The 27,273-nt window shown below is 40.7% G+C and overlaps 1 protein-coding gene across 2 annotated transcripts; it reads left to right on the forward strand.

Moving 5' to 3' along the window:
- Positions 1-422: 422 nt before the first annotated feature.
- Positions 423-24,663, forward strand: EDNRB (endothelin receptor type B). Of its 2 annotated transcripts, XM_032314867.1 has the most exons (8): positions 423-522; positions 1,337-1,872; positions 17,883-17,995; positions 18,138-18,342; positions 19,710-19,859; positions 20,262-20,395; positions 20,960-21,068; positions 22,738-24,663. In XM_032314867.1, the coding sequence occupies exons 2-8, from the start codon at positions 1,387-1,389 to the stop codon at positions 22,870-22,872; spliced, it is 1,332 nt and encodes a 443-aa protein (XP_032170758.1). In that variant the 5' UTR covers positions 423-522; positions 1,337-1,386; the 3' UTR covers positions 22,873-24,663. The 2 variants fall into 2 exon arrangements, with proteins under 2 accessions (XP_032170758.1, XP_032170759.1); XM_032314868.1 differs by lacking the exon at positions 423-522 and having other exon boundaries at positions 1,287-1,872; positions 20,960-21,069; positions 24,385-24,663.
- Positions 24,664-27,273: the final 2,610 nt, after the last annotated feature.

Consider the following 27,273-nt stretch of genomic DNA (forward strand, 5'->3'; position numbering starts at 1 on the left):
AAGCGAACTCACACTCCTCATCAAGAGTCCAGGTTAACTTAAATACAGAACCCTGCTCCGGTCTGGAGCCCCAGCGCCTCTCCGGGTGCGTGAAAACTTGCCCTTGGTTTAGGCGGGTCGTTTGAAGAACTCAGAACTCCGACCACCAACAGGCTGTCGGGACGCGTCCCTGGCCAGGGACTGCCCTCTCCGGCGGGCAGCTCCTGCTGATGCTGTCCAGGCATCGCCCAGGGGAAAGGTTGCAGAGCGGTCGGAAGGCGCGGGAGGAGTCTGGCGGTGATTGATGGGGAAGGGACGCATGAATAAAAGTACTTGTCTAGGGACAGCAAGGACCCCGACCGAGCGAGCTGTGGAGGCTACTTGGTCTGGCATTCCCTCCGCGTTTCGTCAGAGCCAGACCCGCCCGCGGCTGAAGGGAGGCGTGCTCGCCCCCGGAGCGGGCTGCAGGCGAGCTGCGAGCAGAGCTTCCCGGGAAGGAGGTCACCGCTGGTCGCTCTGCGCCTGGTGCTCCCGATTCGAGAGGTAAACACTCTGCCTTGGTGTGGAATTAAATCAGTGATTGAACCTTATCCTGGAGCTTCAGCTTGGGTTAGTAGTTGGGGATATATATATATATATTATCTGATTTTTTAAAAAGATGTATAGAATACAATGAAGTGTATTGTTGGAGTAAAGGAGATTGGAAGAGGAGAGCACATGAGAGTCAAAAGTCACTTGGAGGGGACAGACGCTTGCGAGTTAATGCTGCTACTCCCGCAAGCCGGACGAGTGAAGTGTCTGAGTCAGTCGGTGCACTCCGGGGGGCGCGGGGGCACTCCGGGCGCAGGCAGCTGGGAAGTAGCGGCTCTCACTCGCCCGGGGGAGTCCTGTGGTTCAGACACCGGGAATCCGCGTTCCCTGGGGAGCGAAATGCAGTTTGGCGTCTGCGCTTGGCCTCTAAGTGCCTTGATTCCCCAGTTCCCACGCGTCTGTAGCCAGAACGTACGTGCTTCCTCGGGGCACACCAGGGAGCTCAGAGCTCTGCCTCGGACACCCATCCTTCTCGCCCTGGCACATCCCTTCCAGAATGCCCCGCGCCACTGCGAGTCACTTATCCCTCGGGGGAACGCCAGGGAGGAAAAAACAAAAAAAACAAAACACAGGGATAACTGGAGCGGGAAGGACAATCGACCGGCGCAAGAGGGTCACGCGCACCAGCTCAGCACCGGCGCGCAAACTTGAGTTACATTTGCGCGCGGGTAGTGGCCGAGCGACTGCGCTCTGAGGGAGCGGAGCAGGGGCGTGGCTGGCGTAGCTGACCCAAGCGTCCTGTCTTTCTTCCCTTGCTGGTCTCCAGACTCAAAGCTGCAGAGCGGCCACCGGACGCCCACTGGAGCACGCAGCAACATGCAGCTTCTGCTCAGCTGGGGCAGACGCGCCCTGGTGGCTTTGATCCTCGCCTGCGGCGTGGCGGGGGTCCAGGGAGAAGAGCCAGGATTCCCGCCGGCCGGGGCTACTCTGCCACTTCTGGGGCACGGAGAGAGATCGACGCCCCCCACTGAGGTTTCCTGGCCCAGGGGTTCCAACTCCAGCGCGCCGTGGCCCTCTGCATCTCCGCAGATGCATAAAGCAGGGAGAACACCTGGAACCCCTCGACGCGCCTTCTCCCCTCCCCCCTGCGAAAAATCCTTTGAGATCAAGGAGACTTTCAAGTATATCAACACGGTGGTGTCCTGTCTAGTGTTTGTGCTAGGCATCATCGGCAACTCCACACTGCTGAGAATCATTTACAAGAACAAGTGCATGCGAAACGGCCCTAATATCTTGATAGCCAGCTTGGCTCTGGGAGACCTGCTGCACATCATCATTGACATCCCCATCACTGTCTACAAGGTAAAGGGTTAATATCTTTGGGAGGGTGCCTAGTTAGGAGGAGGGAGATGGGACAGCCTTTGGGGGACACTTACTCAAGAAGATCCATCGCCTCCTAAAGTTAGTATCACTGGAAATAAATTCCTTACTGATCTTCAGTAAACTTAGGCTAAGTTTAGATCAAGTGTAGTCCCCAGCCCAGCAAGATCAGCATCACTTAGGAACTTGTTAGAAATGACATTTTAGGGCCGCACCTCCAGCCTGCTGATTCAGAAACTCTGGGATGGAGTGCAATAGTCTGTATTTTAACAAGCCCTTTGTGTGATGATGATGAACGGTAAAGCTTGAGAACCACTGGTCCTTAAGTATTTATATTTAGTCCCTAAGCGCAGCTCATTGGGTCCATTCTCTCTGCAAAGGTATGGTCCGTGGATAGGCAGGACTGATATCACCAGAGTGCCTGTTAGAACTGCAAGTGCAGGTCAGACTTGGAAAAGCAGAATCTGCGTCTTAAGTTACTTAGGTGATTCATACGCACATTAACCTTGGGAAGCACTTTTGTAGAGGGCCCTGAAAGTAGAGGGGCTGGAATGGGTTTGGGGGGAACAAATGGGTTAGAAAAGACCCAAACTAGTGAGTACACTAACACAGTTCACCTGCTGTGAATGACTGTATTGTACCGACTCTTTATCACATGTCTACAGGGGGCCCAGCACTGAAATGGACTTTTGAAAACCCACAAGTAGGTATTTCTCCATTTTTACAGATGACTGATAAGATGCTCAAGGTCTCATAGTTAGTAAGAGATGGAGGTGGGAAACAGACCCAAATCTATCAGGTCCAGAGTACAAGTTGTACCTCCCCCCCGCCCCGCCCATTACCTTGTGAACAAACCAAAGGCGGGGGGTGGGGGGGGGTGCTTTCCATATGAGGTCTTTAAGGCTTTCAGTAGCTAACATTACTGTGATTACTATGGGCACCAGAGGAAACAGGCAGGGAGAGCTAGAACAGGACATACACCCCCACATTATTTGACTCCACGTTGTTTTGGAACTCTAGACACATCCCAACATCTCTGGGCCTCAATTCCCTCGAACCTACAATGAGGCTGTTAGAGCCCACTTACTGGGGTTTTGTAGTGCTAAGAAGAATAGCCTAAGTGAAAGATCAGGAAGATTCTAAAGACCCATGCAAGTATGTGAAACTCTCCTTACCCATCATGATCAGCAATAGAAAGCCATAAAGAAGAACAGGACCAAAGTAAAGGAATGGGAAGGTGCTTTGGAAATTTTCCTGAAGGTAGTCCAGGGCTCAGTACAAGGGAAAAATATGGCATGGAGGGCTAGAAAAGCATGGGGAGGGAAGTTCGATCTTTGTTGAGCCATAAGCCATAAGCCATGCCTTTAAGTCCTAATCCAAATAGCCATTCTTTAAGAGAATTTTAGCAATTTCTGAAGTTTAGAAATAGGATTCAGATTAAGATCCAGGCTCTAGAAGGAAACACTCCCACAAATGGGGGATAAATAGAAGAAATCCTAAAATCCTGCATGGCAACCCGTTCTTCTGAAGTCTGAGTGTTTCCTGGGAGAATCACCATCTGAAATGGTTCCCTTAAATGCAGTGACAGTTCTATTAGAGCCAGAGGTGACACACTTACTTCGTTTGGGAGTCCCACAGGCCAAGTCTTAGCATTCCAATTTGGCAAAGGATTCCAATTCAATTCACCAAAGTTAACTTGAGAAACTGTAGAGTACAAGGTGTTGAGAAATAAGAAGTGTTAAATGAGAGCCTTCTGAAAAGGGAGATAGCAGTCTAGGTTTGCTAGGTTTGCAGAGAATCTTTTGAAGGGTCTCTCTGGGGAAATCTCAGAAAACTCCACATGTCCAGCTCAGTCTCTGAGTCAGAGACCTTCCTAAGTCAGCCAGCAGCTCAAGTGCTATGTGGAAGATGGAGTTGAGGACATTTTCTTGTAGATGTGTTGCTTCTAGGCCGGATGAAATAAGCTTTTCCAGGACGATCTTACTTTGTCTGTCTGGTCAAATGATTATGCTCGATCAACCAGAGGATATCTGACTCCCAAGGGGGCACACAGCTTTTACTTTCATTTCAATTTTCTTTATGATTTCCCTAGGAAATTACATCATTTTGCCTGAAACCATTCAGTCCGTCAAAGCTGTGTTTTTACTTCTGAAGTAAACAGACTAATGAGTCATTACAAATCTGGCCATCTAGTCATTTATGTTGGTCATAAACAAATCCGTCACAAAGAACAAGGTCCCATTGCCATGTTTGCCAACATGGAATCCTATGTGGGAGTCTTTGGTTTATTTTTATGGTGTTCATAAATATGTGTCACTTGAAGCATAATATAATAATAATCGATGCCAACTATATGCACAGGTTCTCGGTTTATTTCATGAAATCACTGCAAGAAACCCTCTGGAGGATATATTGTTGTCATTCCTGTTTTATGGGAAAACTGCATGTTGGAGAGGTGAAGAAGTAACTTGCCCAGTGTCATACTACTGGATAGTGATGAAACTGGAGCTCAAATGCATCCATCTGGTCCTAGAAACTGTGGTCTTCCCTGACCCTCTGCACTGAGTGAGCTCAGACACAGCATGCCCTTCTCCCGCAGGAGTATTGCTAGAACCTCATTTGAGCACCTTGGTGGGATTATATGATACGCTAACACACAATAGGATACTTGGCATATGTTTTCAGTTCTCATCTGAGACATTTGAAGATTTCTCTTTTTTTAAGATTTTATTTATTTATTTGAGAGAGAGCACTAGTGGTGAGAGGGGCAGTGGTAGAGGAACAGAGAAGCAGAGAGAAGCAGACTCCAACTGGGCAGAAAGCCCAATGCAGGACTCTATCCCAGGACCCAGGGATCATCACCTGAGCTGAAGGCAGTTGCCTAAGCAACTGAGCTACCTTGGTGCCACCCCCCCCATTTGAAGATTTCTATCTCCTGAAATCCTCTTCAAATGTTCTTTAGTATATAAAATGGATAGTATCATTGTTTTTCTGGAGGCTTTATTTACCAAAAACCCAATTCAGACTAGTTGAAAGCTATTTATGCCCCTAAATAACTGTGAAAACATTTAAGTAAGTTTTTAAAAATGCATTTAGAATTTCAGCATGCTAAAGTATGATAGATACTTAGCACAAAGTAACTTAAGTGAAATCAGTGAGTTCTAATTTTGTTTTTGTGGGGTATTACAATTCTCTTTCAGAATTCAGTTCACTGTATATATTATATAAAATATATATATAATTAATATGGCATATTAATTTTATATATCTATATAAAAAACATAAACAAATTTTCATTCTTATGCATACGCACACACACACACACACACACACGCAACCAACATTCACAAAATTCTGGGGGGGTTATAGAACCCACCCAACCCATCTGTTGGCACACCCAAGGGACCATAAACGTCAATGTGAATCTATTACATTAATCTAAGGTTCAGTAAACCCAGTGTTCAAAAAAGTTGGCAAACCCCAAACTATCATAGTCATTGCTGCTGCTGTAGAATGAGAGACAACTTCCCAGGGAGGGGCTGCTGTGAGATGCTGACAAACCTTAGGCTATAGATCTCTTCTTCCTTGACTCCTTCAAGGGACTGGGTCTCTGGAAACTTCCAGGTAGAGTCAATCTTCTTATCAGGTATCTTGTGTCAGAGAGGAACTCCGCTGACGAAGGCCAGAGAGGTGTTGGAGGACACCCAGCAGAGAGAAGCTGTTGAAGTGCCTCACATATTTACCTAAATATGCTGAAAAGAAGAGCCTGGTTTACCCTTCTCAGCAGTATATGCTAGGCTCTAACATGCACATTCTATCAGGCTATCCAGGTGAAAATGGAAACTGCAGTCATCCAAAGAGGATATTCAAAGGTCTCTATGTCTATTTCTATATGTATGTATATATGTGAACATATAAGTACATATATAAATGGATAGGTGAATATCATTTGGCACAGTGCCTGACATTAGGTTCGCAAAGAATAAATGTTATGTGTGTATGTGTGTATGAATAAGAATGTAAATTTGGGGTTTTTTTCCCCAGCTTTTGCCATTATAAACGTAACTACAAATAATATATTTATACAAATGGCTTTGCATACATGTGTGACCATATCTGAAGGGTAAATTTCTAAACTAGAACTCCTGAATCAAAGGATATGTGCATTTGTGATTGTGATAGCTCTCTCTACATTTGTGCCCTAGAGGCATGATAGTCCTCTTAGTCTGAATCACTATTTTATGTAACATCTCCACACAGATATACATGTATTAATGCCTATCTCTAATATATACATGGGTCGCCATACCGGCATGTACATGGTCTATATCTATACCTGAACCAAAAGCCAGGATTTGTAAATATCTGATGTGAGGATGAATCTCTTCTTATTCACAAATTGTGCCCTTCCTGTGTAGACTGCAATGAATACAGTAACCTAAATGTCTGCTACTGATGAGAACCTTACTAACTAAGTTGTAGTAACCCTGATGTCAAAGTTGCCAAAGCTGTGTGAAAAGCAAAAGAGCTGGGAATACTTCCGGATGCTGTGAAGTTTTTATGTTGTGGTTGGTTGATTGGTTTGGTTTGGGTTGATTTAGCAGTGATATTTAACAAAGCTTGATGGCAAGTTGAAGCTAAAATTTATTTAACTTTTAACTTTTCAAGCAATTAAAAATTCTTGAGCAAATAATGAGTTTTTAACTTATCTCTGGATTTTACTTAACACTTTCAATCTGTGTTATATTGTCATGGATAACTAAGTTAATACAGTTAATTCTCAAGTCGAACTTCCTTTATGTGTAAGCAAACTGCATTTGCAAACAAATTGGCTTGTGAACTGTAAAGACAGTAACCGACAGGAACATTTGTTTGATAAAGATCACATATAATTGTGTCCAGTGATGGTGGAGAGCCATTGGATGGCTTTGCTATTAAGATTTTCTAGGCGGGGCACCTGCGTGGCTCTATCGTTAAGCATCTGCCCTTGGCTCTGGTCATGATCCCAGGGTCCTGAGATCAAGCCCCGCATCGGGCTCCCTTCTCAGCGGCAAGCCTGCTTCTCCCTCTCCCACTCCCCTGCTGGTGTTCCTTCTCTCACTGTTTTTCTCTCTGTGGTCAAATACATAAAAATCTTAAAAAAAAAAAAAAAAAGATTTTATAGGCTCTATTAGAGGCAAAAAGCCTGCCTTCATACTTCTGAGAGGCAAAATTGCTGATCTTTAATGTTTAACTAGTTAAAGTAGGATACACCTCACATTTAAACACTGGCATGTAAAAACGTGGAATTGCTTCACTGAATGCACAAATGAGTTTTGAGTGAAGTGACCTTGTCAGGTAATCAGACATTTCCTGCTTGCAACACTATCTTTCTGAAAAAGCTTACCTTTCTCACTTCTAGTCCTACACTACTTCCAGTGCTTAACAAGTTTGTGTATGTGATTACTCGTTTCATAGTTAGAAGTCAAAGTCAATTGAACACCATCAAATTTAACTTTTGAAATTATAATTTTCTGGTCAGTAAATGGGGATTTATGCACATAGAACAATACATGAAGTAAAAGTGTCACTGGATAGGGGAGTCTGATTTCCTCTAAGATAGTAACACCAATTAAGTTACTGAGATATTTTGCTGAAATTTTTGTAGAATTTAGAGATGTTCTAGTAGAAGTTCTTGAACCCAAATAGAACCTAGATACCTTGAGATTCATTTACTTGATGTGGAAAAAATGTTAAGGAGCACCAATTCAACATATTTAAAGAATTAGCTTTCTAAAGGTACTAATAAAGAGTTAGACTCTTAGCTCTGAATGACCTAGAATCAACTAACAAATAAAACTAACACCCCAACATCCACCTAGCTTAGTGCCGTCAACAGTCAATACATGACAGATGCTTTTTTTTTTTAATTTATTTACTTGACAGGCAGAGATCACAAGTAGGCAGAGAGGCAGACAGAGACAGAGAGGGGGAAGCAGGCTCCCTGCTGAGCAGAGAGCCCAATGCAGGGCTCAATCCCAAGACCCTGGGATCATGACCTGAGCCAAAGGCAGAAGCTTTAACCCACTGAGCCACCCAGGCTCCCCAAGACAGATGCTTCTTGACAAAAGATGTCATACATAAATGTAAGGACAGGGGACTTTTCTTTCTTTCTGTCTGTCTTTTTTTAAGATTTTATTTATTCATCTGAGGCAAAGAGAGAGATCGCAAGTAAGAAGGCAGAGCGGAGGCAGGCAGAGGGGAGGCAGGGAGGGGGTGGTGGTGTTGAGCAGGCTCCCCACTGAGCAGGAAGCCTGATGCTGGGCTTGATCTCAGGACCCTGAGATTATGACCTAAGCTGAAGGTAGAGGCTTAATGGACTGAGTTCCCCAGGTGCCCCAGGACAGTGGACTTTTCTAGTCATATTTTTTATAACTGCTTAGATGGAAAAAGGAGGATATTTGCTCCTCATCTTATATGAGGATATTAGTCATAATTAAATAATAGGTTAATAGCATAATTCAAATAACCCAGAAACTTGAGATTTCATATTCCCAATTCATGGTTCCATACGTGGACTCCTGTAACAAAATGATTGGCCAACTCTCGGCCTTGGGTGATCAAAGTTCCCTAGGTTAACTTTATGCTACTTCTTGCATTTGCCTTTGATCTGCCACTTGGTCACTCCATAAATCCAAGCCTCTTAAAATATCAGGGCAATGTTCCTTTCAGTATGGGAAGGCTTATCTATCAAAGGCTTTACATCTTTTCTTTGCTCACTTTAAATGAGTCGGTCAAGATTGAAGATATTTCCATAGCTATACAAGAGGATGACAGAGCCAAGACACTGTTGTTTCAAGGCCAGGGAGCCACGTTCTTCATTTCTCAAAAGAAAAACCATATAAGGTTATCTCCGTGTGGCTAATATGCTATAGTTGATTATTTTTAGAGAAACATGCCAAAAGCTAATAAGTGATTAAGTGCTTTAAAGGGTGTTGACAGATAAAGCCCAAGTTGAAATAAGATTCAAGATGTAATTTATGATGTGAAACATTCTCTTTCAGGACTTTGCAGAGTTAAGACGAGATGGGTTATGTTTGGGGAACAGCCGAGCGTGGTGTATTGGATATTGGATATACCTTAGCCAACAAGTCCTCTCTTCTTAGATTTCTGTTCTTCCCAGTGCTTTTATTTTAGGGATTGATTATTTCTCTTCTCCTATAGACCCTCTGGTGAAAATGTAAACGAAAAAAGAAAACAGTCAAAGTGTGGTGGTAAGAGAGAAGGAGGGTCATGCTTGAGTCAGAAATGTATTAGCAAAGTGGACTGAAGCATTTCTTGCCCCTTCTCTGACCCTAAGACTCTCGACCATACCCAGGCCTCCTGACTTGTGTCTTCTCTCTACTTCTTTCCTCGTTAACTCCATTGTAGGTTCCAGAAAGGAGGAAGACTATTCTCTGGATGTTTACATTGTACAAATCTTCTCCCCGTCCACACTCAGTATTTCCAAATTATTTTAAAGAGCTTTTAGATTCCATAGTAATCAAGTCTTCTCATCGTATCTTACCAGTGTTCCCTAAGATAATCTCTGGATAGAATGCAGTTTAAGACGTGAAATGATTTAATAAAGTTTGTGCAAACTTTGCAAACTTCACAAAGTTTGCAAATCTCTTTCTAAGCCACGAGACCATGGAGTTGTAATTCTTGCTTCTTCAGGTGTCCTAGGGATCCTAGAAGATAGAGTTCAGATAAGTAACTCTGTTAATAAGCTAGGTTTAGGAAAGAGCATTTCTTAATGCTCTTTGTTGAATTCTTCAGAATGTGTAATGTGTCTAAGTTTTTAGGCACAAACTATGGATATGTTAAGTTCAGATAAGAGGAGAGTAGCAGTCTATATATTGACCTGTCACAGACTTGGAAATAGATTTCACTGTAACACTTGTAGGAAAATATATTTAAAGTGAACTTAAATTTCTCCTAAGATATTTATTTATTTATTTATTTATTTTTTCTATCTCTCTGCTTCTCCTGGAGATTTTGTTTCAAGAAACTTAATTCATCTTCATGGACTCATCATTCTATTTTGGCAAGCCATAGAAATGTTTCCAGAATGGGGAAAACCCTGTTTTGTTGGTGGGCATGCAAAATTCCCAGAGACAGAGCCTCCGACTTTCGCAATGCCAGGAGGTACTGCTCACATTGTGGTCTGTTTAAGTGTCATCCCTGAAGGATAAGCCAGCATTATTTCTGACCCACATATTTCTAATCCACATGACTTAATTTTTAGTGTATAGAGCATTTTAATGAGTGCAGGATGGAATTTGTAATTGATATTTGTCCCTAAGGGCACAGGTACACTATACGTCAAAAAAGTATTTTCTACGTATTTGACCATCAGCTTACTTTAAATTCTGTCCCTATGTGTGATTTTAAAAAGAAATGGAAATCCTTGAATGAGGCTGTTCTGTCTTTAAAAAGCCAGTTCAAATCCAGAAAAACTCTTACCAGCTCTACAAAACAGAGAAAGAAAATGAAGAATACACCCTTTCCCAAAGTTGTGAAACACGACCGCTCCATTCTTTACCTCTTTTGACTCTTGTTGTAAAAACATTTCTGTAATCCAGCCATTTGAAGGCAATGTTCACAGCTTATCACAGCAATCTGGCCAAGTAACCCTGGTGTTTGCTCATACGCTGCTCACCCAGCCTCTAAAACAATCATGTCCTACAGCATCTCCACGCTTACGTCACTCATCTCCATCAAATTTACGACTAACGCTCCTTGTAGGATCCCATGAGACAGTGAGAAACGGTAGGTTCTGTTTTATGTCATTCATTTCCCTGGCAGCTTTGAGGAAGAGAGGACGGAAAGGAGTTTTTGCTTTTCACATTTTCTAGCCTGCTTGGAAGGCAGAACTCTGAAAAGAGAAGAGCCACCCATCATCCTCAACCCCTTAACGACCCTGGCTTCATGTGTCAAGAATACCTGATGTGGAAGGAGGAAGGAAGGGCAGGGATTGGACGATACAAAAATATAAATGCATAGCCCTCTCCGTTCTCTGAAGAATTTGTTTCAGGGGCGCCTGGGTGGCTCAGTGGGTTAAAGCCTCTGCCTTCAGCTCAGGTCATGATCCCAGAGTCCTGGGATGGAGCCCCCCATCGCAGGGAGCCTGCTTCCTCCTCTCTCTCTGTGCCTGCCTCTCTGCCTACTTGTGATCTCTGTCTGTCAAATAAATAAATAAATAAATAAATAAATAAATAAATAGAATTGGTTTCAAATATGAGAACTGAAAGTTCATGACAAAAATGTTAATCACAAGGTTTCTGTCTTACGATCACATTCATTCTTTTCATCTTTCCACGAGCTCGTTCACTGCTAATCAACAAGCTTTTAATGAGTCGCCACTGTGTGCCAGGCACTATGTTGGACATTATAAATGTTACAGAATATCTGAAACAAGTAAACAGTTAAAACTCAGTATATCCTCTTAAGCAAAAAAAAAAAAAAAAGAGAGAGAGAGAGAGAGAAAGAGAAGATAAGAAAATAGTATATACATGGTTAATGAGGCAATTGAACATTTATTAGTGTGAGATGGTTAACTTTCAAATTTCCTGACTTGATGGGGCTTGATTCCTTCAGGCATTAACAGTGGTATGTATTAACAGGGTTTTGGTTTTTTTTTTCCATTTGATTTCTCAAGAATGTAATTTTTAATTAAAAAGAGAAATGAAAAATGTAAATCCCTCAGTTGGAGACTTTGTAGGACTCACTTAACAATACTTATAAAGAAAATGTATTTATTTCCTGTTCATGCTGTTTACCCTTTTATAAATTAAGAAAAAAAAACTCCATAATATAAAAATAACTTTTAAATATAATATAAAAATAATGTATTTGGATGCCATGGACTTTTTCCTTTCTTAAACCGCTATTGCAACATAGTTATAAAGTCATGGTCATCTTTGAGTAGAAACCTTATAATCAGTATGATCATGTCTTTTTTCAATCTAGTGTTGATTCATTTATTTGTTTTTATTCATACAAAAGAAATGTTCTAGGGGAGCTGTATAAGCTGTAGGGGAAAGGGATCATCAGCACAAGCGTGGACTCTCATTTGTCAAATGGACACCACTTTGCTCTAGGACCTAACGGTAAAAAAATCTTTGTTGGATGAGCCATCACAACGTGAAAACCAGTAACAGTTAATGGGAGTATTTTCTAACTGGCTCACATTTAATAAATAGTAGGTAACATGTATTCAAGTTTACTTTTAAGCAGAATCTAAAAATTTAACTCATGTCACAGGGACCTAAAAACAATACAGAACTCTAACATTGACTTTGCAATTAAGGAGACTTGTTTGATTGCATGCTTGATTTGTGTTCAGTATTCAGATCTTGCCCTTAGGTTTTGTCATTGAGTGGGGTGAAGTCTCAAGAAAAAACGAAACATAAGGAATAAGCGGTTGTTATTGCTGGATTTAGAGTTAGAATTGCTTCCTCTTGCAATAAAAGGAACCAATTTCCCCTACAAAGAGGAAAGCTGTATTTTTGGGCTTCACATTAGGTATTGGATGTTGATTTTTGTCAAAAAATAGCAAAATAATTAATTTCCACTTATAAAAATCTCTAAGAACATTCTTTTTTCATTTATTTATTTATTTGTCAGAGAGAGAAAGAGAGTATGCACAAGCAGGCAGAGTGCCAGGCAGAGGCGGACAAAGAAACAGGCTCCTTGCTGAGCGAGGAGCCCAATGTGGGACTCAATCCCAGGACGCTGGGATCATGTCCTGAGCCAAAGCAGCAGCTTAACCGACTGAGCCAACCAGGTGTCCCCTCTAAGAACATTCTTTCACCACATGTAAAGATGGCGTCTTGGTGGAGAGTGATTTTTGTTTTTAAACTTAAGTAGCTTTCCCTCACCTTCCTTCAGGGTTTTGTTTACCTCTGAACAAAAGGTTGATGTCTTTGCATTTTAAATAAGCTCGCAGCACTAAATTGTCCAAGACTTATTGGAAGCCTTTAAGACTAAAATGAGCATCAGTAGTGGGCCTGGTTTCTGTGACTGGGTGTCTGGCCTCTCAGTGTCTGCAGAAGGCCTTCTGATGGGAGAGAAGCAGGGGTTGCAAAGTCACCCTTCTCATGATGAAATAATAGAAGTGACATCTGGGGCTTTGCCACTCATCTTTTGTGGCTCTCAGGAGCTACAAAAAGTAATGAAAAGCTGAGAGCTGATGAAGGTTAATACTCCCTAGTTTACAGTTCCTTTCTTTTAGGAGGGGTAGATTAGAAAATTGTAGTCCCTCAGTTATGATTAGATTTCTGACTATCTCTGTGCTGAACTTGAAGAGAATGGTTACAATTTTCAGTTTGTGTATCCCTGTGTCCTATGATGACTTGGGTCAGAGGTTGGGCTGCAGGCCTCCCAGTGGTATGAAGAACAATCACCCAATTTCTAGGCTGAGCCAAAAACAACAGTAACCTCAAAACAGGGCCTAGATTCAGTGTAGAGCCCATTTCCATTGGCCAGACATTTTCCCTTCAGTGGCCTGGACACTCATTCATCTTGATTCATTTGATGGTTGTACCTATGGGAGACTAATATTTGCATATCTGCATATAGTTTAAGAAAATAAGATATTTGAAAATTTCCTAAGTTTTAGATATTATATGAATAAAATAGCTAAGGGAGGGCACCTGGGTGGCTCAGCCTGTTAAGCACCTGCCTTTGGCTCAAGTCATAATCCAGCGTCCTGGGATCAGGCCAAATCCCCATGCTGGACTCCCTGCACAGTGGGGAGCCTGCTTCCCCCTCTCCCTTTGCTGCTCCCCCTGTTTATGCTCTGTGTGTGTGTGTTAAATAAATAAACAAAATCTTTAAAATATTGTTTTTAAATTCAAAAAATAAAAATATCCTAAAAATTAAAGTAAGTAAAATAATGAGGTAATTAGGAGAAATTTACTTCTGCATCTAGATATTTTACCATTATCTGACACACAGCTATGGGTTTACAAATACTCAAATTGATTTGATTCTAAACCATCGTTTTTCTGTGGTCAGTTTCGGCAAAACCCTATATAGACTCTAGAATCAGACCATGTGGGTTCTAATGTGGATCTGTTACTTATGTGAGTAATAAACCAAGTAAACCAAGGCCAGCTGTATTACTTGTCTAATGAGGAAAAGCAAATAACCACAAAACTTAGTGGTTTGAAACAATAGACATTTATTATCTCACACTTTGTGTGTGGGTCTTGAATTCAGGAACCAGAGTGAATGGTTCTGACTCAGAGTCCCTCTCCCATGAGAGTGCAGTCGAGATATTTCTCAAGGGTTACAATTTTCTGAAGATTGGCCTAAATCTGGAGGATTCTCTCATTCCTACATTGGTGAGTCATTTTCAGGAGACCCCAGTTCCACACCTTGGCAGTCTGTCCATAAAGGGGCTTTTGTGCCCTCCTGATATGGCAGCTGGTCTCCCCAAGAATGAGTGATTCACCAGACGGCAAGGAGCAAGCCACAGGCCTTTTGTGAACTAGTCTCAGATGTCACACGTCATCCCTTTTGCCACATTCTGATCACTAAAAGCAGGTGATTAAAGCCAACCCACATCTCCAAGGGAAGGGAAATGAGCCTTCACCTTTTGACAGGAGGAGTAGTGAAGAATTTGTGGACATACTGACAACCAACATAGCATAGTAATAAACTTCTAAGTGCCTCAGTTTTCTTATCTATGAAATGCACATCGGTAGTACTATCTCATAGGATTTCTTTGCAGATTTCAGGGATATGATAGGTGTAAAGTGCTAAGAATAATGCCTAACCCATTATAAGTGCCATATAAGCATTAGGTTTGTTTTATTTATTTATCTTTTTCCCAGTCTATCTAAGGACAACCAGAATTAGTAGAAAGAATATCATCTAGGGATGCCTGAGTGGCTCAGTTGGTTAAGCCACTGCCTTCGGCTCAGGTCATGATCCCGGGGTCCTGGAATCAAGTGTCTCATCAGCCTCCCTGCTCAGCGGGGAGTCTGCTTCTCCTTCTGCCTTCTCTGCCTGCTGCTGCCCCTATCTCTCTCTGACAAATAAATAAATTTTTTAAAAATCTTTAAAAAAAAAAAGAAAGAATATTGTCTGGATAATTTATAACAAACTAGTCTGATAGAGTCCCTGGAACTGTTTGGAACCTTTTTATTCTTAGGTTTCCAAGTTCTTTTAAAGTATCTGGAGTTCATAGTTGGTTCAGACCTGAAGTTGCCTGAGTCTTCCCCCATTTCAGTAAATGTCTCCATCATTCATATGGCAAACCTCTTAAAGTTTCCTGACTCCACATATCCACCCCATACTAAGTCCTGCAGGCTCAATATTTCATCTACAATCCATTCTGTTCAGCCCCAGGTCACCACAGGCTCCAGCTTACCACAACCTTGTATCAAAGCTTCCTTTCTTGACCCCACATTCTATTCCACATTGAGCAGCTACAGAGATCATTTTAAAAACATAAATAAGAGTGTGACATTTCCCTGTTGAAAAACTTGCAATGTATTTCTTTGAAAAATTATTCCAACTCCTTTCTCTACCATTTCATCTCCTAGACACTTGGCCTGGATCACTCCACTATAGTCTTGATAGCCTTCTTCCTGTCCTTTCAGCTCACTAGGCTTCTTTACTCATTTTTACCCCAGGACCTTTGCACTTGCTCTTTCCTCTATCCAGAATGTTCTTTGCATGGCTTACTGTCTTATTTTAGTCTTGTCCCTTACTCACACATTGCCTCTTCAGAAAGACCTTGTTGAGAATCGTATCAAAAAATTACTCCAAATCCCACCATACTCTCTTCATAGGACAATACCTGGGTGACACCATATAAAATATTTGTGTTTCTTTTAATCTACCTCCCTCACTAGATTATAAACTTTATGAGAGTAGGAAGTTTGCCTTGTTCATTGATATGCACCCTATACTCAGAATGGGGTCTGGCACATATTGAATGAATGAATGAATGAATGAGCAGAATTCTGAGTTAACTGATTAATCCAGAAGTCACAAGTGGATACTAGTTGGGCCACAGATACATTTTTGTTAATACAGTGTTACATGACAGTGATTTTTTTTAAAGATTTTATTTATTTATTTGATAGAGATCACAAGTAGGCAGAGAGGCAGGCAGAGAAAGAGGGAGAAGCAAGCTCCCCACTGAGCAGAGAGCCCAATGCGGGGCTCGATCCGAGGACCCTGGGATCATGACCTGATCCAAAGGCAGAGGTTTTAACCCACTGAGCCACCCAGGTGCCCCTATGACAGTGTTTTTTAAAAATGTGAGTTAATTGACAACTTTTATAATTATGAGGTTTTCTATAAACTCCAACTTTTTTGACTAAATTCAAGAGGATTTTTTTGTTTTGGTTTGGTTTTAGATTTTTGTTTTTATTTTTTTTTTTATTTCTTGGCAAAAATTGCATCTTGCTTTTTAGCAACTTCTCCTTTTAGATGTGATTTGCCCCACACCCCGCCACTCTCTATCGCTGACTGACACCACTAACCTTCCTACACCTGGCTCCCTCTTCCTTTCCTGCTTGGCCGTATAGATTTCCAGGACCCTAGATTAAGCATATCTGTGTAAATTTGCCAACATCTGTCCTCCCTGACAGTGTAACTTTTCATATCTAATTTAGAAAAGAAATGGGTCTCATGTTGGAGCTCCAAGGTATATTAATACTCGACTCATTTTAGCCTTTGGTGCCATAAGTATAATAATCACCCAACTCGACACACTCCACAAAGAACCCTCTCACTAGTGAAAGGACGGAAAGACCCATTGTGTTTCAAAATAATTTTCACTTTGGGAAGATTATTCTTTAAAACTTTTTTTTTTTAAAAAACACATCAATTTGAAAAACTTTCCTTTATTTTCAAAACCTCATGACCACTCAATCCAGATGTTTACCTAAAGTGATTCATTAACCAGTGTGAGGCACCACCCAGTTGTATTAGGAAACAAAATAACTGTGTTTAACAATAGACAATTGCAGAAACATATGTGTAATAGCAAGAACTCTTGTCTTTTGCTCCTTGTAGAGCTCGTGCTTCTGTATTTGGGGGGCTTGAATATTAAGCATCTGCTACATGGCAGGAAGTGTATTAGGTGGTTGCATAGACCTTATTCTGTCTTATACTGTGGGGATGCTGGAGTGCAAAAATAAAACAAAACAAACAAGTAAATGTTATAATCCATGCAATAATTGTTGATAGGTGCTATAGATAAAAAGAAAAGTGGAGTAGGGCAAGAGAGATGGGTACCGGACACTTTGCCGTCCTAACAAGGTGGCTACCGTAGGTCATGTTGAAAATACTAGCCTTGAGCAAAATCTGAGGAAGGCAGGGGAGTTCACGGAGTAGATCTGTGGGGAAAGAGCCTTTCAGAATAAGGAGACACTGAGAGTAAAGCCCTAAGACAGGAGTGTGTCTGGGGCGTTCACAGAGCAGTGAGTAACTATTACTGCTGAGCTACTGGGAGGTCAAGTTGACTACAGTAAATAGTAAGTATACAGATGCCCGCACTGTTCTCTGTAGAAGTGGTCTAATCTCCCCAGCTGAGGAACGTTTATCATCTGTTTTTAACATTTATAGTCTCTATTTTGGTTTGGCCATGACCTAAGCATGTGAGACTCCATGGCAGTATAAGAGATGTTTGCAGGGCAGCAGGGTCTGTCTTCTAAGGGGAACTTACAAGACTGACCCCGGTTGGCCCCATGGTCGAGATCCTGACCCTAAGCTACTGTGTATGCATAACAAATTCTCATGAACTGGCTGCGTTTTCATTATTCCCAACCACTGTCCTGATCCATATATCGAACACTGGTGCTTTTCAAAGGAGTAGTCCATGAGTAAAGCAGTAAGAGCTGGAATTGCTTATCTTACTCCCACATGCTAATTACAGTCCAGTAAGTAATGCGGTTCAGAGGGCACTGTGTGAGTATCTCCCTCACGGACCTTCATGTCTTCTCATGCAGCTGCTGGCGGAGGACTGGCCCTTTGGAGTTGAGATGTGTAAGCTGGTGCCTTTCATACAGAAGGCCTCCGTGGGCATCACTGTGTTGAGTCTGTGTGCCCTAAGTATTGACAGGTAAGAGTGGATATTTAAGCCAGCTATATCCTGAACACGAGCTCAGGATACAAGTGATTGCTTTGTTACTTAGAAAATAAACTATGTAATTCAATGAAACAGGCTCTGCCAACTTGACAGATAATTCTCTTTTGTGCTTCAGATATCGAGCCGTTGCCTCTTGGAGTCGAATTAAAGGAATCGGGGTTCCAAAATGGACAGCAGTAGAAATTGTTTTAATTTGGGTGGTCTCTGTGGTTCTGGCTGTCCCTGAAGCCATGGCTTTTGATATTATAACCTTCGACTACAGAGGACGTTACCTGCGAACCTGCTTGCTTCTTCCTACTCAGAAAACAGCCTTCATGCAGGTGAATTTTGCCTTTTCCTTTCCTTTCTGTTCTGGCCTTATAAATATTTAGCTACTTTCCCCCAACCCTCCCTTCTTGGGAAGCTATTGATTCGTGACTGTCCTTGGCATAAATTAAGAGCGTAAGCCCCAGGACTGTGGGGAGAATGGTGACTAATGACCCACGCTGCAGGAAGCTAGGTCACTACTTAGGCAAGAATCCCCTGGTGCCCAGGGATACAGATAAACCAAGTTCACCTGAGAGAATCGATCTGAATTTATAGCTTCTCTACTCAGCTTGCCCAGAAGGACTGACAACTACTGCATATTCTGCGTAAGACAGCACAGCGGTCATCAGAGGGAGTGGATGGTTCAGTGAACGATCGAGCAGAAGATGGCCTGATGTGGATGGATTCTGCACGGCAAGGCTGTCCTCTCTGAGGAGGGAGAGCTGCTGTTGCAGCTCTTGGCCATTTATTCAAGAATGTTTATTCACGAAATAGGAGGAAATGGCAATGCTGGTACTTGTCAGCATATCGTCATTTAAGTGTAAAAGGCTCTTCACACCATAATGGGTCAGGAGAAGTTAATGCACTTGGTCCAGGTGTCACAAGGATTATTTTCTATTTTATCTATAAGAAGACCACATACAAGTTTAGGGATTACATATATCATGGTAATGAAAAGAATTAAGTGAGACATCAATGTAAAATTGAGAATGAGATTGCTGACTTCTTGTTTTATCAGTTAAAAGGGAAAAGTACTGCACAGATGACATAAATTCTACTCCAACATGGATATATTTGGAGCAAGAGTTTAAAAACAAAGCAAAAAGAGCAGAAATAGAATAAAAGGCATGAGTCTTAAGCAGCTTTGATTTTCCAATTATAAATTAGATTTACACATTTCTTAGCAAAATGATTTGTACAGACCTTTCCACATCAATTTTTTTCCAGAAAACAGATTTGTTAAAAAGTGAAACCTTTTCTTAAACATTAGGGCGTCTTTACATATTCAGATATGGTATTTAGCATGAATACATTACAGATATTTTGCTTATGTGAAGGCAAAAATATTTGGAATACCACATATTTTTTAATTTTACCCAACTGCTTAAATTTTTGTGCATAATTACAGCACACTGCCTTAGAGAATTAAAATGCTCTTTAGGGAAAGTTTGTTTCATTTAGTGTAAGTATTTAATTATTTGTTCAGTAGACGTGGCCTCAAAGATTCTATATAGCCTCTATGAAATGGATCTACTTTAGAAGATAATTATTCCATGATGAGTATGTTGTTTGTTTGTCTTTTTATTTAGCACTTGGCATATAAGATTTTTTTTTACAGAGGAATGGTAATTATGCAATTCTTTTTTTTTTTTTGCCATAGTTTTACAAGACAGCTAAAGATTGGTGGCTGTTTAGTTTCTATTTCTGCTTGCCATTGGCCATCACTGCTTTTTTTTATACCCTGATGACCTGTGAAATGTTGAGAAAGAAGAGTGGCATGCAGATTGCTCTAAATGACCACTTAAAGCAGGTAAGAGAACAGAAATATGTGCTGACTCACGATTACAATGGTGCTTATGAATTAGAAAATTATTATAGCAATAAAAATTATTATATACTAAAGTGTATTTCCTTTTTCTTGCTTCTGGTATTTTTTGAATAGACAAAAGAATATCTTTTTTATTCTCTATCTAGAGATATTCTATTCTACTGAATCTAAAAGGATCTAGAAAGAGCCATTACTCTTTAAAGACGAATCTGAGGTCAATTTAGTTCTAATTCACAGTAACTATTCAACTTAAAACTCTGTGTTCAGGATTTTTACAAATACCACGGACTTTCTGTAAACAATATTAAAGGTTCTGTTTGGGAAGAGAGACCGCTGTGATTATCTGAACCATCTATTTAGTCTCTGGCTCTGGTTTTATTTCAGAGACGGGAAGTAGCCAAAACAGTCTTCTGCCTGGTCCTTGTCTTCGCCCTATGCTGGCTTCCCCTTCATCTCAGCAGGATTTTGAAGCTCACTCTTTATGACCCAAATGATCCTAATAGATGTGAGCTTTTGAGGTAAGAAACATAAAATAGACAAAGTTTTTGTAAGTAAATGCCATTCAGAAGTTTTTGGGTTTTGTTTTGTTTTGTTTTGTTTTGTTTCCCATTGATCCCTTTCATAGCAGAGAGAGTACCATTTTGCTAGTCTTTAGGGAGCAATTAAGATTCCCATTTTTGGTCTTCACCCCTGTTGTAGGGGAAAGAATCAAGGGGACTTGGGAGAACACTGGAAATGGAGAGGCAGAGCTGTCAAAGTGATGAGTGGGCGCCACAATTGGAAATTCCACCTCAGAGTCTCCTTTGCACACTTTGTGAAGCCTTCTTAGCAGCTGGCCTCCACACTTCAAATGAGATTTTATTGTTTAAGAGAGAACTGGGCATGGGAGGAGGGGCTTGCTAGCAGAGAGAAACAGAGGGAGAGAGACAGAGAGAGAGAGGTCATCCTTAGCAAAGACCAGTGATAAAGCCAAAAATTAAGGATATGCATAACTTTTTCCTTCACAAAAACTCCAGAGTTTGCCAAGAATACATGCGTAAAGCAGCATATTATTCACAGACTATTTGGGTCGTGTTTTGCAGCTTTTTGTTGGTATTGGACTACATCGGCATCAACATGGCTTCCCTGAATTCCTGCATTAATCCTATAGCTCTGTATTTGGTGAGCAAAAGATTCAAAAACTGCTTTAAGGTAGGATTATTTCAAAATAAAAAGCTCTTTTTGGCCTAGCATCAAATATAGCCTTCCCAAACTATTCATACTTTTATCTAAAGAGATTTAGTAAATTGTTTCACAGTTTTCCCTTGCATTACATCACGAATGATTTTTTTTTTAAAATGTGGGTTCTGCTCATAAATCACTCTATTTGATTTCCACCTATAAATCCTCCTCAGCTAGTCCCCACCACCTCAACCGATCAGTGGTACTCCTAGAAATGCTCAGAAAACTAGCAAAAAGTACATATAGTGATATCTGACAGATATCATCTGATCAAATAAGAGCTAAACATGAATTAAATGCACAGTTCCCATTTTTGGGAGGTTTGGGACTGCACAGCATGGTTTGGATTTTAACTCATTTAGTTATAGTACTCATTTGGACGTGAGAATAGCAAGCCAAATGAAGATATTTAATTGAGGTTTTACCTCCTCTTTTCCACCTTGTTTGTATAGCAAAGATGTGCTACTTGACATGGAATATGTGTCATTATTCTTGATTTGGCCACTTGCGTTGTAACATCTATCCATCCATTCATTGACTCCTTTAAGAATCTAACATGAATGAAATAGTCCCCTTCCCTGATATGGACATGACCCATTTTTCCCTGGGAGTTCATTCCTGGGAATAACTTGGCTTCCTTGTAAAACTAAGTCAGTCTCATAGACTCATGGATTTCAGAGCAAGAATATTCATCAAGATCAATTCCCTCATTTTATAGCACAGAAAACAGTGGACCTCCCGCTTTCTTAGACATACAGATTATCAGAAAGCAAACAGTATGATCAAAGTTTTGGATTTAAAAAAATCCAAGAAAAGAAATTGGACAAACAAAACTGAGACACTTGTATACGTTATAAGTTTATTGTGTGATAATGTTGAAAAGGCACATGACCATAACATGTGCCTAACACAAACCGGCAATACAATACTAAGTTCATTGACATGGGAAGATGTTTGTGACACCATCAGGTGAGAAAAAGCAGGCTATGGACTAGTACATACCGCACAGTTATATTAAGATAAATTGTACACACACTTCTACAAACACATACATATACAGTCACGTGTATGGATGTGTGTAGTATTTCCATTTGCATAAAAAATGTCTTGAGTTATATATTTATCAGATATTATAAGAATTTTTCAAGTAATCAAGAGTAAGTATCAAGCCTTAAGTGGCTTTTCCCTTTAAATTTAATGAAAAGATGAGTTTTCCTGATAGACATTTTTTCTGGGTTTTTTTTGTTTTTTTTTAAGATTTTATTTATTTATTTGATAGAGAAAGATCGCAAGTAGGCAAAGAGGCAGGCAGAGAGAGAGAGGAGGAAGCAGGTTCCCTCTGAGCAGAGAGCCCGAGGTGGGACTCGATCCCAGGACCCCAAGACCATAACCAGAGCCAAAGGCAGAGGCTTTAACCCACTGAGCCACCCGGGCACCCTTTTCTGTATTTTCTGGTTTAAAAAATTATCATATATGACTTACGTAATCATATATTGTTAAAGGGAAGAATAAGAGAGCATGGAAAGAAAGGGCCTGAGAGCTCCTGACCATGCCAAGAAAGTCGGAACCCCAGAAAGTAGGAGGAGTCAACCCAGTGTCACTGGTGTCAACGAGTAACGAGTTCTTTTGCTTTGTGCAGTCGTGCTTGTGCTGCTGGTGCCAGTCATTTGAAGAAAAACAGTCCTTGGAGGAAAAGCAGTCCTGCTTGAAGTTCAAAGCTAATGATCACGGATATGACAACTTCCGTTCCAGTAATAAATACAGCTCATCTTAAAAAGAAGGCATATTCACTTAATGCCACATTCTCTATTGTGGACAGAAGTCATTAAATCAAGGAGGTCTTTGCCAAAACAAAACAACCGTGAGCTTGCACAAAACAATGTAAGAATGTAAGAGTGATTCTTCTCTTAACACTCACAGTGACACATGACATTCCATGAGCTGTTTACAGCAGGCGAAGAAAAGCAGGGAGAATTGGGAAAGCCTCATCATGAAAGCACTTAATTTTTTACAATCAGCACCCAGAGTAGCTCTTGATAGCTTCCAGTATATTTTGCCCCACTTACCTTTAAGCTGAGCTCACTCTGCATTCCTATTAAAGAGGTTTATTTTTTAAATTAATGTGAATCTGATATAAAGGAAAATGGTGTTTTTAAAAATGGCATTTTTAAATAAAGTTTAAATGACTCAACTTGATTTTTTTTTTTTAATCCTTCAAAAGAACTTTTTTATTCATGGTGTCACACCATTGGTTAGGTTATAAAATGTGAAAGCAGGTTAGCTGGTATATTTTTCTGACATGAGAAACCTATTTGAAGGATCAGGAGGTAGTATCAGAAAGGGAGATTGAGGTTTTCAAAAATCATTAACCTTTCTACGTTCGGATAAGATCAAATGTCACCAAGGGAAAGAGAGAGGAGCTATGGAATGCGATCCCAAAAGACTGCTTTGAAATCTCCCATTCATGTACTCTGCAAAGAAAACGTTACCCACAATTTTGGGGGGATTATTAAAACATTTTTCTTCTTTCAATATTGTAGTTCAAACACTATTTGTTTAGTTTTGTCATCTGTCAATACTTAGCTACGATATAGGACATGCAGATGATGATACAAAGGGCTGGCCCCAGCGTTCACACCTTTACGATGGAGAAATGTCAGCAACGCCATGGTGGACAGCGTCCATGGTGCCCGGAGCCGTGTCCGCACGGCCCAGGAGAAAGCAGCATTCTCTCCCACAGACGGTGGTTAAAATTGTCTCTGGCATAGGTCCCATATGGTAATGATAATACTGTCTTTTTAAATCACGCAGATTAATCAATTTAACAGCTACCTGTCAAGCTTATTACTAATTTTTGTATTCTTTTTGTAAATAACTACTAGAAAACAGCTCTCAACGTGGTGCTTTTTTGTCACATACAGGCAAAACTGCCTTTTGGGACTGTAAGAACTCCTCGTGCCTTCTTGCCTCATTCTTTCATCTCCCCAGGCAAGTGCCTTAGGTTAACTTGGTAGGATACGTGTGTGAAAATGTGTCCAAGAGGGAATGGAAGGGAGAGGAAATGAGGTGGGGTGAGAGGAAACCCATGGGGACAGATTCCCATTCTTAGCCTGACGTTCGTCATTGCCCCGTCACATCAATGCAAAAGGTCCTGAGTCTGTTCCAGCAAAACACAGCTCAGTGTTCTCAGAGTGGCTTCAGGAATAAATTGGGCCCAAGAGCTTTAGCTCCGTCTTAAAATATAACAGTTTTTACTTTTTTTTTTTTTTTTTTCCTTTCAGTAACCCTGGGCCACATGTTGGAAATGAGCTAGCAGTGTGGTTCTCTGCCAGCATTTACTGTGATAATACAGTAAGCCAAAACCCAACAGTGTGGCCCAAAAACAAGGACAATAATTAATTCACATGCCACATGGATTCTATTTACAGATCACTCACAATCTTGTTTATTAGTTTCTTCCCAATCACTTTTTCAGACGCTTGTCAACACAAAAGGCATGTCAAACTTTGATTTTAAATTCACTTTGGATGACGAATATCTTCACAGTTTATTAATATTTTTTTTTCTCCTACTTAAGTTTTAGTACCTTTTTATTACCATGGACTAGGTTTTGGTTCTTCCTCCTCTCTTACATCCCAGTACCCTTTTCTTCTCCATATCAGACTGTGGTCTGTAATCATCTTGCCAAATTTTGGAAACTGCACACGAAGAGTATATACATGTACTATTTATCATGAAATTGCATTCAATAGCTTTTCTAAAAATGTCTGATTTCAAAATTTTAGCATACTGATAAAAGTTGGTAAGAAACAAACATGATCTCTTTGACATGATTAAAACTGATATGGCCAAAGGAATACAATTTATAGCAAAACATGGAAATGCTGTAGTGAACTTTACAAAATTGTAATATAAGCATGTAAAATAATTATATATTTTGTTTTTCTGTGGCCACTTAAAGTGGCAACTACTGTAGTTGCTGATTCATTATTGTGTAAACAAAATCAATAAAATTTAAATTGTTAAACAAAAAAGACCAGCTTATTTTTTTTACTGCATAGGAATCATTTCTTAAATACTAATTGATGAAGTACTGAAAGATAATACAAATGTTACAAGTAGACATTATTTATGTTAAGCATACAATAATCAAGGAAATATAAAAGTTGTTAAATTAAAATGCCAGGTTTCTGGTCTCCGGGCTGCATTGTCATTGTTGTCATTGTTGTTTTAGTGTTGAGAGTAACCAGATATACATACAGACATTCAGTGTTCCAAAGCTGAATATCTGGATGATAGTTTCCAATGGCCCCTCCTGTCTTCCTGTCTCTGGTTGCCTGACTTTGGAGCATTTCACCAGTTAATCATTATTGTACCAAAGAGCAAAAGTGAAAGGTTGAAATGAGATTTTGGGATTCCTCACTTCATTTCACAAACTTCTTTTGAGTGTTTACTATGTGTAAGGTAGGATGAGATTAATAAAATGCAAGTTTCCTAGGAGACAAAGTAATAACAAAATTTTAATACAATCCAAAAGGAAACAAGTAGTAAATAACCATCTACTGAATGCTCTCGAGGTTCATGTGCTATGTCTCTTAGCACATAATCCCTCTCTTTGTCTGACAAAACCCATCCTAGTGTTCCAGAGGTTTCTATGAGTGACCCCTGACCTTTGCTGGATTTCAGCTGCCTAATCTCAGCTGAGCATTAGAGATAGAGGAGTTCAGAATTCCTGTGCTCTGTGAGAAGTAAAGGAAGGGCAAGCAGAGGCAGTACCCTATGTGGGTCACCGACAAGAGCCTTGCTTCTCTTGAACAGTTAGTTGTGAAGTGACATTAATAATGATAATGCACGCACATTTTGTTAGAGTAAAGGTAGGCTGAATAAATAGAGTTTAGATTCTTGGAAGAAAACCAAAAGATGTGGTAGCCCTATGAAGGAAATATCCAGAAATCATAGAGGCCAAGCTTGTGAAAAGCAATAATTCTGGATGACTTGCTTTCAGTCATTGGCCTCAGAAGTGACTACATGAAATAATCAACAGGTTGAATGAGTATAACCAAATTGGAAAATCCCAATAGACACTTCCGGGATTCAAGGTTCGTGTGAGCATGAGGAATAACTCCACCATGTTAGGAAGGCAGCAAGTGTAATGGAAAAATCACCAAAAGAAAAGGTAAGAGAGAGAGAAAGAAAGAGAGAGGAAGAAAGAAGGAAGGAAGAGAGGAAGGAAGGACGGACGGACGGACAGACGAAAGAAAGGGAGGGAGGGAGGAAGAAAAGGAAAGGAAAAAAGAATATCCTTGATTGGGTAATATAAGTGACCTCAAAATGTCAGTGAACACCACAGAACCTCAATTTAATTATGTCAGGTTAATATTATAGCTATAATATTATAAAATGTAGATATTAATATCTCCAGCCTAATTCTTTTTTTTTTTTAAAGATTTTATTTATTTATTTGACAGAGAGAGATCACAGGTAGGAAGAGAGGCAGGCAGAGAGACAGAGGAGGAAGCAGGCTCCCTGCTGAGCAGAGAGCCCGATGCGGGACTCGATCCCAGGACCCTGAGATCATGACCTGAGCCGAAGGCAGCGGCTTAACCCACTGAGCCACCCAGGCGCCCTCCAGCCTAATTCTTAAATCCACAAATTTCTAGTGTACTTATCAGTGTACCCTCTAAAATATAGGCATATGCAAATGAAGAAGACATAATCCCGACCTTCTAGAAACTTACAGTCTGGTGGGAGAGACATACAAATAAATCAAGCAGCTAATAACGTGTTATAGGTCCTGGTATATAAATACATACATAGTGAAAACTAGGGAGTTTAAGGAAATGCACCAGAGGAATTGGTACTTGAGTTGAGCCTTAAAGGAAATTTGCCAAGCAAAAAGTCCATGGCACAGCTGGCTAAATGACTACCGTGGGGGAGAAACTGAAAGGGGTGGTCCAGCATGGCCAGTTCAGGGAGAGGGCTTGACCTCAGCATGCTGAGGGAGGGCTGTGAGAGGTGGGGCTGGAGAGACAGGCAAGCCAGAAGGGGCCTGTGTTCCATGTAGTGGGGTTTGCCCTTCCCCATGACCAGTGTTTCTCAAATGTCTGAGGACTGCACACTGCAGGCTTATCCGGAATGTCTATTTACAAAACAGACTCCTGGCCTCCAACTCTGA

Source organism: Mustela erminea, chromosome 15, assembly GCF_009829155.1.
Source record: "Mustela erminea isolate mMusErm1 chromosome 15, mMusErm1.Pri, whole genome shotgun sequence".
Lineage (NCBI taxonomy): Eukaryota > Metazoa > Chordata > Mammalia > Carnivora > Mustelidae > Mustela > Mustela erminea.

Bases quoted from the DNA above. Each gene is read 5' to 3' on its own strand.
- EDNRB (XM_032314867.1), top strand. From the start codon at position 1,387: ATGCAGCTTCTGCTCAGCTGGGGCAGACGCGCCCTGGTGGCTTTGATC. The intron at 17,996-18,137 runs GTAAGAGTGGAT...TTTGTGCTTCAG, and splicing joins TGTGCCCTAAGTATTGACAG to ATATCGAGCCGTTGCCTCTT. The intron at 20,396-20,959 runs GTAAGAAACATA...CGTGTTTTGCAG, and splicing joins AATAGATGTGAGCTTTTGAG to CTTTTTGTTGGTATTGGACT.